The following is a 21152-nucleotide window of genomic DNA, read 5'->3' as shown; positions in this document are numbered from 1 at the left end:
ATATATAGTAAATAAAATAACCCCGTTTGTAAATAATAAGGGTATTATAAGTAACAAATGAGTTCCATGACCATTTACAGGTCATGGAAATCCGAGGCGACTTCAAATATCCTCATATTTTGCAACAGGGGGTACTTTATTTATTATAATACACAAGTTTCCGTGAGTCATGTGACAGAAATGACATCACTAAGCTCCGATTATAAGGATATAATTTACAGGATATTCATGTCTCTTGTGTACTATAATCAATATAAGCATCCATTAAATGGCTGGTAGAAGGTTCATGAACCAAGAAGTTTCTATTCTATAAAATGTGTAAGTGGGGTAAGTGACACCACAAGCCTCACTCAAATGCCTAAAGGAAGGTAAGGAAAAAATAAGCCTTAAAGGAAAACTATACCCCCCAAACAATGTAGGTCTCTATTAAAAGATACTGAGTAAAACAGCTCATGTGTAAACCCCAGCTTCTTGTAAATGAACCATTATCATGATAATATACTTTTTTAGTAGTATGTGCCATTGGGTAATCATAAATAGAAAATTGCCATTTTAAAAAATAAGGGCCGCTCCCTGAGATTGTAAGATTCACTGTGCACACATACAAACCACATGTAAGGTCACATGAGCCAATTAACAGACAGAGTCCTGCCTTTTGCTTCCTCACTTCTTCCTGTTACAGTTAGTGTTGTAGTATTTCTGGTCAGGTGATCTCCGAGGCAGCACAGATAGAGTCACGAAATGGTGGTTCAAGGCAAGAGATGTAAAAGGGCAATATTTATGTAAATATATATTCCAGTTTGGTACGATTCTTTAATATGTCATTCAATTTGATATAAAACTATCTGTTGCTTAAGTATTCATTTTGGGGGTATAGTTTTCCTTTAAATTAATAAATACAGATGCTTTATTGAAGAAGCATTGCATTTCAACATTTAATCATTCAACCTGGCTGGCACTGTTCACTTGAAGGGATGGTTCACTTTTAAGTTAACTTTTAGCATATCATGTATTTTTTTTACAGTTTTTAAATTATTTGCCTTCTTCTTTAATGTCTTTCCTGCTTTCAAATGGGGGGTCACTGACCCCATCTAAAAAACAAATGCTCTGTAAGGCTACAAATTTATTGTTATTGCTACTTTTTATTACTACTTGGACACTCTCGTATTCATATTACAGTCTCTTATTTATATCAATGCATGGTTGCTAGGGTAATTTGCACCCTAGCAACTAGATTGCTGGAATTGCAAAGTGGAGAGCTGCTGAATAAAAATCTAAATAACTTAAAACCACAAACAATTATAAATGAAAGCTAGTTATAAATTGTCTCAGAATATCACTCTCTATATCATACTAAAAGTTAATGTAAAGGTGAACAACCCCTTTTCTGCTGGACCATCGGTTCCATTCCGTACATGCCAACTGTACATTTAACTATTGTGTGACTGAAAGCAGATTAGAACATGAGGCAGTTACAACAGCAGATTTAAGAACATAAGCTCCCATTTGCTGTAATGTAATCTGTACAGAGTTGTTCCTAAAGATAAACAGTGATTAACTAGTAGAGTCAACAGGACTCCAGGATTCATTATCTTTGTTCAGACAATAGTAAAGAACAGGATTGAGGTATATCTATCCCATATATTGTTTTGACAACATCTACTGTGCCCACCTATTGGCCACGTAATATTGAATCTGCTGTATAGCCATATATGTTTTCTTCCATATCTTATCAGCTTAAAAGCATAATATTTAAACTTCCAACATCATTGCACAAGTCACACCCAAGCACAAGAACAAGTTAACTACTTCAGTACTTTTTAAGTACAGTTTAAAACACTAGCCCATCGTTTCTTAAATAAAAGCAAGTCCCAGCAAAGAGCTGGATGAGCATACTGAGGGCTACAATTACAACAGTGGAAAGTAGAAAGAGAATCGCACAGACACCAAATATGTTGCAGGTGGGGAGCGTCCCCTATTTTTTATTGTGACCACCTGTGCATCAACGTTTCGGGGGGGATTAACCCTCCCTGACGAAAGTCTCTTTCTACTTTCCACTGAATGTTATGACGTGTGCTGACCGTCTTGAGAAATCTGCACCACCTAAGCAGGAACATCAAAGGAAAGGTGAGAGGTGCGGCTTTTTGTACATACAATTACAACAGTACATTTGCAAGGCTAGCATTTATTTTAATTAAGAAAATCTTCTAGATAACATCTCCTCCATGTCTATAAATATGTATCTATTAGTATATAAATAAATATAGCACAACAGAAGTGAAATGAATGTTTCGATTCATTCTCTATAAATCTGCAGTACAAAATACTGCCATACGTTACAATGCACATAGAGGCTGATTTTTCCTTCTGAACAATGGCTATTATAGTACAATGCTATAGTTCTGTGAGGTAAGCACACACAATTAAAAATTTGTTGAAGAGGTCACCACAGCAACTCTTGACTTTAACCCCTTTGTGGACATTCTGAGCATCCTAGAGCTTCTACTACAGTTTTAAGATATAACTTCCGACACTTTTTTCAGTTCAGTTAGTTTCAGATATTTCCAGAAATCAAAATTTTCAGCCAGTCCGATCGACAAGCTGACCAATATTCAAGTCTCCTGCAGATATCAGTAGGCTCATCTCCCACCATGCACGCACCTAATATACAAAAATTTATTTCATACAATATTAATTGGTGCATTTATTGCCACCTTTAGGTAGTGCCCAAACTAGCTATTGTGTGAACATGACAGGGCATGTTCTGTGGTCAAGTTAAAATTTTGCATTGTTATTCCAGAAACTGAAAACTGGATGTTTCATTAACTAGTTTAGCATAGAGATTTCTTTCAAATATTAGGATTCTGAAAAAGTTTATCAAAACCAAAACGAAACATACCGCATGCTGTAGTTGAAAACAAACATTTGTCCTACAACAAACCACTGCTAATTGATGAGAAGCAAGGAAAAGAAAGATTTACTTAGCAGAAATAAATTGTTAATCGTGGATAATTTAGTTAGAATTTGCATTTCAATATACAGGTGGGGTGACCGAAAGGCAGAACAGGATCTTCCAGCATATCGTGAGCTGCTGACCAGCAAAGTGTAGCCAAAAATCTACATTAAACCACCCTTGTGGTAGTTATTTATTATTCAGATTATGGAGACAGAAATTGTTGTTTTCTCTGTGTCTTTGTTTGTTATCTCATTTTGAGCTCCTGTACACTTTCCCATGTACAGCAGCCATGTTATTAGCAGAAGGAAGAGAACCACACACACAGTACAATAGAGGTGCCTACACATTTTCATAATTTTTAATCACAGAGCATATGGATGCTATACATAGAAACAACACGTTTTTGAACTGATATGGATACCTAGGCAGATGAAAGAGGAAGGATTTAAAGGACTAATAATAGCTTCTATTGCCCTGCGAGCATTAAGTCAATTGTTCTGTACACATACAGAATCTATTATCCATAATGCTTGGGACCTGGATTTTCTATATAAGGAGTCTTTCTGTAATTTAGATCATCAAACCTTAAGTCCGCTAAAAAAAAATAAAAAAAATAATAATAATATTAAATATTAATAATGTTAAATATACACAATAGTGCTCCCTTAGTTTAGTCTATTGATGCAGCAGACAGTGTTTATTTGCAAGGGAACACTGGGGCACAGTTCAGTTCTGCCAAAAGAATAGAGTGTCACTTTGCAAACTAAACACCAGAAATAAAAAAGTTGCAACTGCATTGGCGCCAGAATTGTGGGAAAAATTAAGTCTCATTGGGAAAAAACAAGGCAATTACACTCAAAATTGCACTATGCTCACTTGCAGACATACATACGCTCTAACAGGATTGTTTTGCAGTCAATATGGATTCATGCAGCTTAGTTACCATCAAGTACAATGCACTGTTTTATCATTAAAAAGAAATCATTGCTGTAATTCTGTGCTTTCTGAAAACCAGGTTTCCGGATAAGAGATTCCGTACCTGTACCTCTTGTGCGAATGTTACTTTAGTGATGTCAACACTTTCTTAGTTGCTTATAGTTCTATAACTGTAGGGCATTTTTTATTGTATTACTATCCCTTATTGATATCTCCCACATATATTTCAACCATTTGGCTTTATGTACTATAGACCTATTCCCTTCAGCATATTCAGGTTTTACATGCTGTGGCTATTAGCTTTACTGTACAAGCACAGGGACTGAAACACAAAACTTAGCAGTTGTACCCCCCTCCCCAGTTAAAAATATTTTGTCATTTTGTTATTCTAAAGCCAAAACCAAGAAATATCAGACCAGGGCTCAGTGTCAATGACACCTGGACCAGATTGCAGCATATTTCTTCTCTATTTGTTCTTAATACAGCCAACAGCTGAAAGCTATTTTGCTCCACATAGTAAATGGGTCCTGTACTGAAGAAGCCGTAAGGCAAATAAGGACATATAGGGGGTTACTTAGCAAAGGTCGAGTTTGTGAGGTTTTTTTCTACCTTGAACTCACATCTCAAATGTTTGCTTGTTTATGAAAAAGTGGAATGTAAAAAAACTCAATACTTGAATTGATCGCGTTATTGGAGAAAAAAAAAATAAAATATATAGTTAAAATTGTTGAGTTTTCAAGCGCAACCCACCAAAAAAAACCCAAACATCATGAAGGCTAAAAACATCTTCAGATGGTTCAAGGGACCTCTGCCCTTGACTTCTACGTGACCCTACGACAGGTTTTAGCTGGGAAATGTTTTTTTTGCAGCATCGGTGTGTGTCTGGGTGTGTGTCTATACCCTTGAACTTTCACAGAGCAGCTTGTTGCTATCTACAGACAGACAGTGTACAAGGTATTTTAGGTGCGCTGACCCTGTCTCTATTAGCCAATTATTGTAGTCGAAACACAGCATAATCTTCATTCTACTATTTTTAGTGACTAATAACAGAATCTGGAATGCACAGATACACCATTCCATTTTAGAAAGAAATACTGGTTGGTTTCCAACAGAATAGAATTAGGAATCAATTATACAACTGCAGCTAAGATTTAACACAATAAATCTGGTCACAAACTTTAAATTTGGGCTGGTCCTTTATTACTAGCGGTGCTGTGCGGGGCCAGGATTTGTAGCAAGCTCACAAAGGCCCGGGCCTAGGGCCGCAAAATATTAGGGACGGCATGGTGCCCAGCCGCTTTCCGGGGTACACACCTGGGGTGCCCACCCACTAAATCCGGCGATGGTGCTGTGTTCTGCCCACCCACTGAATGAGTCTGTTATCACAACTCTCTTTTCAGTGGCGCTGGACAGAGATGGAAATTATGGGACCAACCGTTTTGTTGTCGAATTTCATTTTACACAGCATAATAAATATGCCCCTGTCTACTGCTGATTGCAGACAGCACTAAGCCTCTAGGATGTAACTGTGTCCCAGTTGGATCCAAAGGCAAAATATAAACCTGCTGCCTGTGAGAGCACTGCACTCTTCAGCACAGACATCACACAGGGAATTCTGTACAGCTAAACAGATCCTATTGCACACAGCCTAATCTCAGAACACCTCTGAATACCCAAACAAAGCTATGCTACACTATCATACACGAGGCAGCAAATACGGATTCAAAAAACTTCATGTCATTTTTTACAGGGTATTAAAAGCATGCCATTCCATTCCATATTTGGCTACCACTTCATATCTATGGAACAAAGTACACCTTATAGTATATTAGAAGTAATCATGGCGTTCCATGACCATGTAAAGGCATTATTCTGATGAACAAGTTCTTATACCCAGGCAATGGAACTCTGTGGCGACTGTGGGTGGGAGATTAAGAAAGACCCATATCCAATTTTGAAGGTAACATAGTAAGTTAAGTTAGGTTGAACAAAAAATACACTTCCAGCAAGTTCAACCTATTAACTTTATTTTAACCCTCCTAACTGCTAGTTGATCCAAAGGAAGGCAAAAAAACATTTGAAGCCTCTCCAATTTGCCTCAGAGGGGGAAAAATTCCTTTCTGATTTCTCCAAAATAGCAATCGGACTAGTCCCTGGATCAACTTGTACCATAAGATAACTCCCATAACCCTGTATTCCCTCAATTGCTAAAAAGCCATGCAACCCCTTCTTAACGCTATCTAATTTATTAGACAGTACAACTGATTCAGGGAGAGAGAATTTAAAATCTTCACAGCTCTCACTGTAGAAAAGCCCTTTCGAATATTTAGGCGGAACCTCCTTTTTTTCTAATTGAAAGGTACTTCTTTTAATGTACACATTTCAAAGACTTATATCAAGCACTGCTTCTAACTAATAACATGGCCATTTTTAAGAATATATTTTACAATTTATTTATAGGTTTTCTGTATTATATACAGGACAAACAGTACTCTTGCATACTAGGCGCCGATCCAGGACACCATGTGAGGACAACAGCGTTTGTGTAAAATTTTTCGGCTTTATTTCAACAAACACACAGGTGAGGGTTGCAGCGGTGGGTGTACAGGGCTGACAGACAGATGTTCGAGGATTTTTCTGAGAGTTTTGCCTGAAAACTCAATCAATTTGAGCAATTTGGGTTTTAACCTGCCGAAAACTCGATTTCAATCTTTGGGTTGTTAATTCCAACCTCTATTCTTAAATTTGAAACCATTTGAGTTGTGAGTTCATTCTACGTGTATAAAACTCTAAGATTCGACCTTTGATAAAGAACCCCCTAAGTGTGCACCACTTGATGCTTTGTAAAAGGTTAGTCAAGAAAGGACATTTTTTCCTTTTATCGACATTGGCTTCATACATTGTCAAACTGTAAGTTTAACTGACCCATTTTCACATTTACTGTAAAGGATATCTTTTTTTCTGACTAATTTCTGTACTTTGCTATTTTGTATTTTCCTTTAGTACTAACAGTCTCAGTCCCAGCCAGTGAAATATTGTAACCAATACTGAACATGCTTCGGACATGGGATGGGTTAATTAGGTCATGTGCTATGTTGGCCCTGTGACAAATATCATCCATTTTAATTTTGTCACCCTCATGCCAAACAAATGTTTGCTCAAGGCTATTGCATTTCCTGTTTGTTTCTTGCTCCCTACAGGATTCAATTGTACTTTTGTTTTAAGCATTTATGCACGCACCCCTGTGCATGTTTCCATGTACAGCATCCAATGCAGCTTATGCACAGATTACCATATTTTTCAGATTATATTGGTCAAGTGTGTCTCCTGTCTGTATCCGAGGATGAAGCGTCTTTACTAAAAACCGAAATCTTTCTGCATTTAACAGGGATCATTTTCCTCTTTCAGTATACCACCATTTTATGTCTTTTTCTATTTCACACACTACCCCTTCTGCTAACCCTCAGCCAAAAATTCTGGTTTGTTACACCCACACTGTTAATACAACTGATCTATCATTCGCTCGGTTCTAGCTTCTCCTCCATCAGTACTTCCTCTGATCCAGATTCTCTAGTAAATACCTAGTCAGTTCTGACTGCAGCTATCAATACCCATGCCTCTCTGCAGCCACAACACAATCAGGTCGTAATCCCCATCCCTGGATGAACTCTCAGACAAGATTTCTGCGTTGCTGTATGCAAATGGCAGAGCACACGTGGAGGAAATCCTGTACAAAAGCAGACTTCCTCCACTATGAATTTCTAATGGCCTGCCTTGGTACTGCCTTATCCCAGGCTAAGCAAGAATTATATAGTACACTCACAAATGATAATAAATCCAACTCACAACGGTTGTTTTCCATATTCAACTCATTACTCCATCCCAGGACTTTGCTGACTTCTTTAAAGGAGAACTAAACCCTAAAAATGAATAGGGCTTACAATGCCATGTTTTATATACTGAGCTTATTGCACCAGCCTAAAGTTTCAGCCTCTCAATAGCAGCAATAATCCAGGAATTAAAACTTGTCACAGCGGGTCACCATCTTGGAAAGTGTCTGTGACACTCACATGCTCAGTGGGCTCTGAGCAGCTGTTGAGAAGCTAAGCTTTAGGGGGTTGTCACTAATTATCCAGCAGAAAATGAGGTTTGTCTGTAATAATTGTATTAATTACTAATCAGCCTTTTATTGTGACATTTTTTATTCTATATGTACTGTATATTTTGAGTGGGTCCCTAAGCTCAGTAAGTGACAGCACAGAGCATGTGCAGTGAATCAGCAGCAAAGAAGATAGGGAGCTACTGGGGCATCTTTGGAGGCACAGATTTTTACTGCTAAAGGGCTGTGGTTGGTACAGAAGCCCCAAACATAATGTACAACATTCCTTACCTATTTATTTAGTTTTACTTTCCTTGTCCTTTAAAGCAAATCAATTCTATCCACAAACAGTTTTCCCACCCTTCATACACCAATATTATCACTCTTCCTAACTCTCCTCTTTCCCTTTTCAACTCTTATGATCTTTTAAAAGTGTCTGAAGTCTCAAAACGTCTCCTATCCTCTCCATCAACAACTTGCTCACTTGATCCTATACTCTACTATACTTAAACAGTGTGCCTCTGTCCTTACTCCAGTACTTATTCATATATTCAATTCCTCTATAATCTCTGGTAATTTCCCCTCCGTTGTTTAAACAGGCCTGTGTCAAGCCCATTCCGAAAAAGGCTACACTGGGCCCATCCTGTTTGTCTTAACTACCGTCCTGTCTCTCTATTACTGCTAGCCTCTAAACTTCTGGAACAACTTGTCTTTTATAGTATTACTAACTTTTTTTGCACCAATAATCTGCTTCACCCTATGCAGTCTGGCTTTCGATCTGCACACTCCACTGAGGCTGCCTTAAAGGAGAAGGAAAGCCCCTGGGTGCAAAACCCCTCCCCCCCTTCCCTGTGTTGCCCCCCCTACCTCCTCCCCCCTGGCCTACCTGTCCCCCTGGGCAAATGCCCCTAACTTGTTACTCACCCCTCTGCGCAGGTCCTGTCCACGGAGTCGCCATCTTCCTGCTCTGACCGGCGTCTTCTGGCGCATGAGCAGTAGAAACAGTTTCCGGTACGGCTCTACTGCGCATGCGCCGAATGTCACAAAGTGAAATCAGAAAACTTTGTGACATTTGGCGCATGTGGATTAGAGCCGTACCGGTAACTGTTCCTACTGCGCATGCGCCAGAAGACGCCGGTCAGAGCAGGAAGAAGACGTGCATGGGAGAAGATGGCGACTGTGAACTCCGTGGACAGGACCTGCGCAGAGGGGTGAGTAACAAGTTAGGGGCTTTTGCCCAGGGGGACAGGTAGGCCAGGGGGGAGGAGGGGAGTGGTTTTGCACCCAGGGGCTTTCCTTCTCTTTTAAGATACTGACGACCATTCTCTTCTAATGCAGATACTCCATTCAATTGGTATCTGGGATCGAGCTGCATCCTGGTTCTCTTCCTACCTTTCTGACCATTCCTTCTGTTGTTCTCCTTGTACACTCTCTCTTTGTCTTCCTCCATATTTGTACTGTATTAGTATTAATAGCATTATTAGTATTAGTTTAGCCAGCAGCATAGCAATCTGCTCATGTTGAGCTGATAAAAATACATATTGCACCACAGTGTAAGCTAGATAAGACATAAAATTCTGATTTCCATTAATATTCAGTCTGACTTCAATGGTCAAATGGGACACACATAAATGCAGAACATTGTATTATTGTGCAACACACATCACCATATATTACACTGGCCAGCAAAAATAGTGCAACACTTTACATTGGTTTATAAAGAGAAGGGGGTCTTACAATCACTTAACAAACAAGGATAACATATTAAAAATAGGATCAGAGGGCCCACCTTGCAAGAATTTGCCAATGTTGTGATTTCCACACAGTCTACCTACATTACTTCCATTGAGCTTTTTCAGGCATAAGTAAAACACTTGGGTACCACATATATGCACAAAATAATTATCCTTACTTGCATTGTATATACTAAAATTGTCATATTACACAAATACAACTGTAGCTGCTTCCTGGGCCTAGGTATACCCTTACTGTTTATGGAATTCAGCATTTGGTTTCTCCATGATCTGTTCTAAGAAAACAGACACACAGAAAGGTGGATTTTCCGTTGCAGTTCCCACCCTTTGTCAAATGTTCCTGTCAGCAAAAAGAAAGCAGCACATGGCACATGACCACTATGCCAATGGAACTGTAAACAATGATTCTAGCTTATAGTCAGAAATCTGGTGAATTCATGTAATGAAAGTACAGAAATGTAACATGTATATATCCCTGTCTCAATGCATCTTTAAATCTATGGCCCCCACAACACAAACACATTAACTCTATAGGGTCAGTTTTCTCAACTAACAAACTGCCTGTATATTTTTATCTTCGTTGGGGGGTTAAAAAGGTCTTATAATGTCCTAGGAGCAGATGTCCAAACTAGGGTCCTAGGCAGCATTAAATTGAAAGCAAAGTCCTTTGAACGAAGGCCCAAGGATCAAATTAACAATGTAACCTTAGTAAACATAGCCATACAAAACAGGGCCAGAGGGTGAAATTACGCTTGCAAGGTCACTTAAAATTCAAGATATAACCAAAAACTGCTTATTCATGAAGCTTGGCCATCCCAATCAAAGTGAGCTTGAAAACTATAAGCCTGGGCCTCTAAAGTTTAACTTACAAGCTCAGTAAGGCTGCCCAAGTCATTAAATCAAATTAAATTATCCTTACCCATACAAAGAGTATAAGAAAATGGTTATGGTCATTTCCAACCAACCAACCTAGTTCTTACGTTAGTTTATTTTACATTACAGCATTATATTATTTCAACGGTATGATTACCGTGACAAAATATCAGGTACCCCATTTATCAACACAAAATAAAAAGTATGACAATCAGTTCAAGTCTCACCTGTCTTGGGCTACCGGCCTTGAAAACATGGCAAGCCATTTCGGATTCCGGGTTGTCGGGCTGAGTCTTTATCAGGTAGGCAAAATAAGAAGGATCTTGGCTATTGTGGATGAAGCGGGATATATGCTGTGCTTTGTGCTCAAAGATGAAGACGGCACTGTTGGCATTGGCACCATTCATGGCTGGCACACAGCGGAGGTGTGGAGTAACCAGCATGAGATTGACTTCTCTGCAAGGTGCCGCACATCCAGGAGGATCTTGCCTTTCTGCCCTTCTGCGGATCTCAGCCACAAGCCAAGGAAGCATTGGCAAGGTTGTTCTACGGTCTAGAGAGGACCAGCCGATGTACCACAGGCGAAACCGTTTCTCCTCCTTGGGCGCCTTGTCGGCTGGCATGCTATTGACTTCCAACAGAGGATGGCACATATCTGCAGAACTTCTTCGCTCCATGACTACTTAATGGCTTTTAAAAAGAAATGCAAGTGCCCCCTTGATTATACTACACCCCCTGTAAGATGCACAGGAAGCGACCCTTGTGGGGTCAGTGAGAGCAACGCACTGGGGGGACTGGAAGCCTCAAATCCAGACTCAGACACTTGAGGAAGAAATAGGAGGTTCCATTTAATTCCTAATAAAGGCACAGAAGTGACTTTTAAACAAGGTGCGTATGACAGCAGCAGGGAGGGGGATATAGAGCCTCCCGCAGACACATGGCGAGTCTCCCGACCAACACAGCGGCGCACAGTTGCACTTGCACGCTCTGCTTTCCCACAGTCCTGTCTGCTCGGTTTCCTCTGACCCTGCCTCTAAGCAGAACGCGTCATGACAGATCCTGCACAACCGCCTGCCTGTGCCACTTCACACACAGCGCCCGGCCCACTACCTCGCTGCCTGCTGCTAACTCACTGCACAAGTCCGCTGCACCAATCACAAACGCGGCTCCAAATAAAGCAACACGCGTCACCGCGGAGTTCTGATCCCTTTGGCGGAATCCCGGTCTCCTTTAGTTGCAGGCAGGAACAATTCTGCAGGGGGGAATCCCGGATTAAAAGCGCAGCAGTACAACATGTACGCTTTCCTACACCCCTCCCATTTGTACACATAGAACTGCCCATTCTCCATAGGCTGTCTCTCTAGCCCCACCCCTAGTTGCTGGCTGCCTCCAGTACCCCTACGCCTAGCAGTGGCTCCAAAGGGTGGGAGGGATTACAGGAGTCAAGAGAAGGTGTGAGCCCGCAGCCATAAGGCAATTTATGTATCTCTACGTGGTGGGGGTGGTATATGGTGCCCACTGGCTGCAGGAGGAGGGAATTGCCTGTAGCTTTTATGTATACTGTATATTTTCTGCAGTGGGTGTTCTGATGTATCAGAAGCCAGCTGATCAGCAGATTTGGAGGAGAACTGAGTTTTTTAATTATTTGCTTTCCACTTCTGATTTTTTTCAGCTTTCAAATGGGGGTCACTGACCGCCATTTGAAAATAAATGCTCTGTAAGGCTCTTATTCAAATCAGTGCCTGGTTGCTAGGGTAATTTGGACCCTAACAACCGGACTGATTTGTTAAAGGGGACCTGTCACCTGAAAAAAATATTCCAAATCCCATTGTATCACGTTAGTCAAGCAAAATAAACTTTAATTACGCTATATAAATTATTTAAACCTTGTTTACTTCATTCTGGAAATTCATAATTATAACAAGCAGGCAGGAGCCATTTTGTGCACACTGCCTTAGGCATAGAGGAGGGGCAGGCAATATTTGATTGACAGCTGAGATTTTTAAATGAGTTTACAACAGCTATGAAAACTTTAATAAAAATAATAATTAGAATTTCATGTTTAATTTGAAAAGGATTTTTATTATACAACTTTTTATGTCTGGGTGACAGGTCCACTTTAACTGGCGAGCTGCTGAATGAAAAGCGAAATAACTCAAAAAATAAATAACATGAAAACCCATTGCAAGCTGTGTCAGAATATCACACTCTACACCATACTAAAAGTTGACTTAAACGTGACCAACGCCTTTAAGCAATGTTTTTTATAGTCTTCCAATGTCGCATGTGTTCTATAGCTCACATTTTTCACTGATAATAGTAGCATGTGGTAGGATTATTAACAGCCATATTCCAACTGGAACAAATCATGAATAGGTGTGTATTCTTTCATTCTTCATTTTGCAATGACTTGTACATTGTCTGCAAAATGCTGTCACTGACTGAAACGTCAATTACATCAAGAGAGCTGTTGAACCCAATGAACCGTTCACTAACTGTAGGTCACACATGAACATCTGTCACCAGGCCATACCACTTGGAACTTTGCAGACAATTCAGGGCACTTTTCTCCAGCTACAATTTTTATTTGTGCTTTGCTCTCCCATGCACATAACTGAAACTCACTTGCTCCACTATTAAAAATAAGAACTTTTTTCATATCTTGAGTCTCCTTTTTTATCCATTAAGTTTCTAAACCAAGCTCCTTTTGTGCAAACAAGCCTACGCCTTCCTAAACTTATTTCAGTTCATACCAAAAATAGTTTAATTTCACTATTTCATTTGTGCTTACCCAGTTCTGCTGCATTTTTCTCATCATGTGAGATCGATTTGGGATTCTTGGTAACATGGCAGTTTATCATGACACACTAACTTTAGTTGTTTATTTAAAGGGGATGTAAACAATGTTACCCCTAATTCCTTCTTGGCTATGCGCGCAAAAATTTTGTGCGTACATTTTAAAGGAACAGTTCAGTGTAAAAATAAAAACTGGGTAAATAGATAGGCTGTGCAAAATAAAAAATGTTTCTAATATAGTTAGTTAGTCAAAAATGTAATGTATAAAGGCTGGAGTGACTGGATGTCTAACATAATAGAATACTACTTCCTGCTTTTCAGCTCTCTAACTCTGAGTTAGTCAGTGACTTTAAGGGGGGCCACATGGGACATAACTGTTCAGTGAGTTTGCAATTGATCCTCAGCATTCAGCTCAGATTCAAAAGCAACAGATGTGACCCATGTGCCTTCCCCCTCAAGTCACTGATTGGTTTCTGCCTGGTAACCAATAAGTGGAGACCAAGGGGCAGATTCACTAAAGGGTGAAGTGGCTAACGCTAGCAACTTTTCGCCAGCTGTGCCACCCCCAAAGACAGCACCAATTCACTAACAGGCGCAGGCCCCAATTTGCTATCGAACTGGACTGTCACTAGCGTTCATTCACAGTCTATCGCCAGGCGACTTTTCGAGGTGAAGCTGTAAAAAGCAGCTAGATCTTCCTCAATCTTCTGTCACTTACATCATATCCTGTGAGACTTTTCCTTTTTTTAAGCGGGATTGTCCGCAAAAGTCCTAACTTGGAATTTTTTTGGGTAACCGGTTTTCTGCACACATTTTATAAAATATGGAACATTAATTTTTACAGTGAGCTCATGTGTAGGGCATTATATTAACTCTCTTGTCTTTATTATGGTTCCCTGGACATTTGTCCTGTAAAACCTGTAAATTAAACCATTTGCAGCAACATTTATAATAAAGACCTCCATACAACTTTAAATTTCACGCCCTATGCAAAGTGACCTAAGCGCAAGATCACTAGCGAAGTTTCGCTAGACACAAATGAATACTAGCGCATCTTCGCTATGAAATGCTCGTACAGCCGAAGTAACGCTAGCGGAAAGTCGCCAGAGTTTGATGCCCAGGATGAAAGATCGCATTTTAGCGAATTAACGTATTCGTATCGAATTTGTGCCTGGCGGAGGGGTGCGAATCTGACGCTGGCGAAAATCGGCCCATTAGTGAATCTGCCCCTTGGGCTCTGTATAACTATGGAGACTCTCTAAACATTCTGCTACCATGTTCTGTCAGATTGTGGCTCTGCTCTGGCAAACATTTTGGAGAAGCACAATTTCAAGCTGAGTGCTATAGCCTAGCGCTTCTGAATGTTATGTTTGTGCTCAGATCTGCTACATTACAATTCACTTTATTGCTGGAATAGTTGTATTAATAAAAATATGGATTTACTTTCATTTGCAGGGGTACTAGAATATAATCATTTAGTAATATATATTATCACTCCAGTCATGTAATGTTGTACATTTTCTGAGAATGTGTATTCTGTTCAAAACAGAGCAATATTGACATAAATGCCTGGTTGAAAAATACACAAAGGAAAGCCTGTTGTTGGGTGCATTCATGCTTATCTTATGTGATTCATGTGACCTCCACCTTTTTTGTTTCCATTTTTTCAGACCTTCGGATATTAACTCTTTACAAGGAAGAAAACATTAATTCTGATCTTCCTTTTTGCACGTCAATAGAAATGTCAGTAATCCACTTAAATTAAAACGTGTGACTGAGCTGTAATATTTTTATATATAAATATCTGTATGCAGAAGAGTCTGTGAAACAGGAAACAGTGTACAACATAAGGCAAGTCCTCACTAACTCCCAATATATATCCATTCAAGATTGCTATGCTATACGCTTCTGTAAGAGGTGTGCAGTAAATAAGTCTGTTAAATGGGAGCTGTCACCCAGACATAAAAAGTTGCATAATCAAAGTCCTTTACATATTAATCATGAAACCCAAAATATTTTTTTCATTATAACATCCCTACCTGTTATAAATGCATTTAAAGATTTTACCTGTCAATCATATATTGCCTGCCCCTCCTCTATGCCTTAGGCATAGAGACAGGGCAGGCAATTACTTTCACTTTCCATTTTACATTTCCTACATGTCACTGCCCTGCTTACAGTCTCTAATTGTGTAGCTAGTAGGCATGGGCATCAAAGTCTCACATTCTGGCACATAAACAAGGTTTTAAAGGTGTTACAAAGCTTATCTTAATAACAGTGTCTACAAAATGGCTGCTGCCTGCTTGCTGTGGTTGTGGATTCCAAGGCAGTTGGCAACAACTATTTGAATAATTCATATAATGTAAGAAAAGTTTATTTTGCTTAATAAACACAATAGATAAGAATTTGGAATTATTTCTTAGGGTGACGGATCCCCTTTAAGATATCATATATAAGCTGTATTAGGGCTCACTACTGGGGGTTAGCACTCCTGTGAATGGAGGCATGTTGGCCAGCTCTTACACTAAGTTGTCTACTGTTCATATTATGTATGAAGAGAAAGTATAATTCTTGACAGAACTGGCTATAAATTGCCTATTCTGCTTAAAGAGATACTGACACCAGAAATTAAACTCTTTTTTACATCTATAATAATATTGCCTTTGAATACAACTTATAAATAAGTATTTGCCCGATGCTTTTACATTACCTGTCTGATGCCCCATGTTCTTGTATGAGGGGGCTGCCATGTTTGTGCAGCAGGAGTCCGTTAGCATTAGAAACTTTAAATGACAGGCTGAGATGGGACAGTCAGGTTGGCAAAACAGTCAGGTTTAGACACTTCAACTAACAATTGCTTACAAAACAAACCTCTCAGCAAAAAACGATCAACATGACCTATAGGTAACGTTTAATGTACATTCATATTTTTAAAAAGTAATTTTTTAGTGTCAGTATCACTTTAAAAGAATTGTTCAGTGTTATAAAAAAAACGGGGTAAATAGATTAGATAGATAGCTGTGCAAAATAAAAAATGTTTCTAATATAGTTAGTTAGGCAAAAATGTAATGTATAAAGGCTGGAGTGATTTGATGTATAACATGTCTGTCAAAACACTACTTCCTGCTTTTCAGATCTCTTGGTTTACACTGACTGGTTTCCCTGGTTACCAGGCAGTAACCAATCAGATACTTGAGGGGGGGCCACATGGGTCATATCTGTTGCTTTTGAATCTGAGCTGAATGCTGAGGATCAATTACAAACTCACTGAACAGAAATGTTCCATGTGGCCCCCCTTCAAGTCGCTGACTAACTCAGTGTTATAGAGCTGAAAAGCAGGAAGTTGGATTCTGGCTGTTTTATTAGACATCTGTTCACTCCAGCCTTTATATATTACATTTTTGGCTAACTAACTATATTAGAAACATTGTTTATTTTGCACAGCCTATTTATTTACCCAGTTTTTATTTTCACACTGAACTATTCCTTTAAACAATTGTTGCTCCCCTGTGCCTGTGTGTCTGTGCCAATGTTAGTTTCAGATATACTTTTTCTAGGAAAGTGCTTTGGAGCTGGAAGGCATCCCATTATTTTTCCCCAGCCAGCAGCTCCCACTACTGAAATAGTTTTGATGAGTTCAGTCTTTGCTTTTAAGAGTCCTTTGCCTTGATTCCTTGAAGCAAGGAGCCCACTTTAGCATAACTTTAAGGGATACTGTCATGGGAAAAAATGTTTTTTTCAAAATGAATCACTTAATAGAGCTGCTCCAGCAGAATTCTGCCTGAAATCCATTCCTCAAGAGAGCAAACAGATTTTTTAATATTCAATTTTGAAATCTGACATGGGGCTAGACATTTTGTCAATTTCCCAGCTGCCCCAAGTCATGTGACTTGTGCTCTGATAACCTTCAATCACTCTTTACTGCTGTACTGCAAGTTGGAGTGATATCACCCCCTCCCTTCCCCCCCCCACAGCAGCCAAACAAAAGAACAATGGGAAGGTAACGAGATATCAGCTCCCTAACACAAGATAACAGCTGCATGGTAGATCTAAGAACAACACTCAATAGTAAAAACCCATGTCTCACTGAGACACATTCAGTTACATTGAGACGGAAAAACAGCAGCCTGCCAGAAAGCATTTCTCTCCTAAAGTGCAGGCACAAGTCACATGACTGGGGCAGCTGGGAAATTGACAAAATGTCTAGCCCCATGTCAGATTTCAAAATTGAATATAAAAAAAATCTGTTTGCTCTTTTGAGAAATGGATTTCAGTGCAGAAGTCTGCTGGAGTAGCACTATTAACTGATGCGTTTTGAAAAAAACATGTTTTCTGATGACAGGATCCCTTTAATGTGGCACATAAACAATCTATGTCAGCTTTATCAATCCACATGCACATTATATATGTATCAAATTCTTTGCCCAGAATGACATGTCAGGTAGTGTTTGCAGAAAGTGCATCAAGCATTCAAAATACGAGAATTCATTAGAAATTCAATAATACAAGGATTGTCCTGCTGTTCTATCAGTCACCCCCCCCCCCCAAATTGATAGGAAACAGTAAAGTAATTCAGTAAAAGGATGCTTTAAGTCAGTAAAGAGGATGACTTTGGTGTGGATGTGAAACAGAACTGGAAGAGTGTGAGGAGTCCAGATGCATGGAAACTCCTAGATAGTATTGAAACTATAATTGTACCATGGACTGAGAAAATGCACCTCTTAAGTGAAAATGACCACCGCTTATTTCCTGTGAACAGTGAAGGGGCCATACATGGGCAGATTTAAGATCCTAATTTGGGGCCTTCAGACTGAATTGCCACCTTATCTGCCCATGCACTGGGTCCTACACTGGGCCCACCTGACCAATATCTTGCCAAAAACTGGGCAGATGAAAGTCTGGCAGGTTTGATCTTCATGTCAAAATGAGCACTGTATCAGCTCATTGCGTCAGTGAGTTGTATTCCCATCATTGTATTCCAATTGTTTTACCCTAGGGCCAAACTATTGGATTAGCCTATCACCCATTTTAAGTTGATTTAGCAGGGAAAAATCTGGTTGTCTGATGACCTTGCCAAATGAGTAAATCTTATATTGTATAGCCAGCTGTTTCTGTAATTTTTCAGCCACACTATGATGAAGGTCTAAATTAATATGTAAGAGCAGTGCTGCCCCCCCCCCTTGGCTGCTTCAATTGATCAAGAGGCCCCTGCATTGTTCAAACCTCAGATAAGACCACATAAGTCACAACTATAAGGGACTTCAATTTCCGAAGTCGCCCGAAATAAGTGCATTGGCGCAGGCGTTTTTTCATTGAAGCAGACGGAAGACACGTGGGAAGAAGTTCGGGGAGATTAGTCACCCCAAAGAATAGTCTGTGTGTGCCATACTCCACCTAACCTACTCTGCCTGTGTGTGCCATACACTTTCTAAACTACTCTGCCTGTGTGTGCCATAATCTTCCTAAACTACACTGCCTGTGTGTGCCACACTCCTCCTAACCTACTCTGCCTGTGTATGCCATACTCCTCCTAACTTACTCTGCCTGAGTGTGCCATACTCCTCGGAACCTACTCTGCCTGAGTGTGCCATACTCTACTACTGTGCCTGTAGGAGGTGAACCTGGCAGGGGTTTATTAGCATTAGGAAATAATTGTAAGGGTGCTCCTAAGGTGTTTAACCATGTGCTGGGGGTTGCTGTGTTATCCACAGAGGAGGATGAGGCATATGGATTTAAGGGTATGTCTTAATATGACATAATGAACTTGTTTTACAGAAGTGATATCCCTGCAGTGAGCACCAACCATATGTTTTATTTGGTGTGATGAACATCATATGGGTGTGGTTTTAAAAGGGGAGTGGTCAACACTGGCTTTCATTATCGGCCCTCCACCACTTAGGCCAGAAAAATTCCTGCCTTCGGTACCACAGAAGTTGGACAGCACTGTGTTAGAGGGTTGCTTCTGTGCCTTATTAGACATAATTTGGCTGTGCCAGGCTAGCATTACGTGTGCTTGTTGCTGTAGGTTTTTGCCTATGCTGTTATGAAAGCCACTGCATGAGTGCGCTATATACAATGTGACAAGTGTGTAAGGGTGAATGTGTACCACTTGCTTGGATATCATCATTTATTTGTCTGTGATACTCTGTTTCTGACTAGTTTAGATTTTGTTTGTGTAGTCCATCATTTTGGCTTCTTTCTGTTTTGTTGCTGATCTTGGCCTGTCCCATGGCTATTGTCCAGCTGCCTGTCCTGATCTTAGCATACTTACTCACTCTGCAGTCCAGCCACTTGCCCAGACTAAGCTTACTTCTTCATGGCACTAGTGTTATAGGTATCTTCCAGTTATCTTCTGGGGAAGTTCTCTTTGTAAAGAGGTGAATGAGCAGCCAATCCCAGTATTGTACATGAGTCACAATACATACATATTTATTTTTTTAAATGTCAAGCCATATGAGATTGATCTGTTGATAGGCTATGACAGCATATGTCTTCATTTGATAACATCGCTGGAAGGTCCAATAAGTGAAGCTTCTCCTGTTTCTTACCACTGTTGCAAATTTTTCAGACATATCACAATACAGATGGTTTATTTATTTACATTGTATGTTTATGTGACTTTGCACAAAAGAAATATCTGCAACATTTGTGTTTCTGAGGATTGAATTCTTTTTATGTGAAAAAACAAACATTTACTTGTAAGACGTTTGATATGAAGTACTCTCAACTTTAACCACTTTGTGACATTGGTTTTTCTTTTTTAAGAAAAAGGGGTAGTTTCCTTTGTTTATTAGATTATTACATGTTAATTTAGCATCGGTCTTAATGGTCCAGGGATGTGCACCCAAGGAGGTCACTGACCCTTTATAATACTTCACGGCACTAAACCTATGGTTTTCAAGCTGTACTGCAAATGGTTTCCGTGTTAGTTTGTACTGCCCTCCTCCTGAGCAGCTGATCGAATGGACTGAAGGAAGGCAAAAAAACCAGGGTGCAATATCATTACACACCCACATAATCCACACTGACGATACGCACATACAACTTGCTATCTGCAGTTAAACAGACCAGAGACTAGTATGTAACAGCATGTGGTTTTAGTTGATCTAGGGAAGGAGTTCAAGCAGGAACAGAATTTATAAGATTGGGGATTATTCCTTTCAGTGAGGTGAACGGAGCATCATAAAGGTGAACAACCCACTTTATATTACTCTATTCAAGCCTCAAAACACTATTGTATTAATCTTAAATAGGTACTGTAGCTTCCTCAGCATTCCCTGTACAACAGCATAAGTAAGCTACACATCCTTTAATTTTGAAATATAAACTAAAATTGTAATGTGTTGGGGGTATAATTAAATGAGAAGGATTTGGGGATTTTTTGTGCATAACAAGCTGTTTAACGCTAGGTTGTGTCACTGTGTGGCCACTAAAGCAAATAAAGTACAGTTTTGCATAAAAAGGGCATTAACTTGAGGGATGAAAACGTAATTTTGCCTCTTTATAGATCCATGGGAAGGCCCCATCTTGAGTATGCACGCCCGTTTTGGGCTTCAGTTAAGAAGGATATAAATGAGCTGGAGAGAGTGCAGAGACATGCTACTAAACTGTGTTTTTTATGGACAGAAGACACTTGCAAGGAGATATAATTCTTTACAAATACATTAGAGGCATTATAAACAGATAGCAGGGGCTCTTTTATCCGTTAGAAAAAATCAAAGAATGACAAGCGACCCCT

At 39.7% G+C, this 21152-nt stretch overlaps 1 protein-coding gene across 5 annotated transcripts in view; it reads right to left on the bottom strand.

Annotated features, from left to right (window-relative positions):
* The window catches only part of tbc1d4.L (TBC1 domain family member 4 L homeolog), a 76060-nt gene extending 64124 nt beyond the window's left edge, over positions 1 to 11936 (bottom strand). For 2 of the 5 annotated variants that reach the window (XM_018245073.2, XM_041580997.1), the window contains exon 1: positions 10846 to 11935. In XM_018245073.2, the coding sequence (XP_018100562.1) occupies positions 10846 to 11295 (450 nt within the window). In that variant the 5' untranslated portion in view covers positions 11296 to 11935. 5 annotated transcript variants of the gene reach the window in all.
* Positions 11937 to 21152: the final 9216 nt, after the last annotated feature.

Source organism: Xenopus laevis, chromosome 2L (assembly GCF_017654675.1).
Source record: "Xenopus laevis strain J_2021 chromosome 2L, Xenopus_laevis_v10.1, whole genome shotgun sequence".
Classification (NCBI taxonomy): Eukaryota; Metazoa; Chordata; class Amphibia; order Anura; family Pipidae; genus Xenopus; species Xenopus laevis.
Note: the sequence above shows the minus strand (reverse complement) of the source record. Positions and strands in the feature narration are given on the sequence as shown.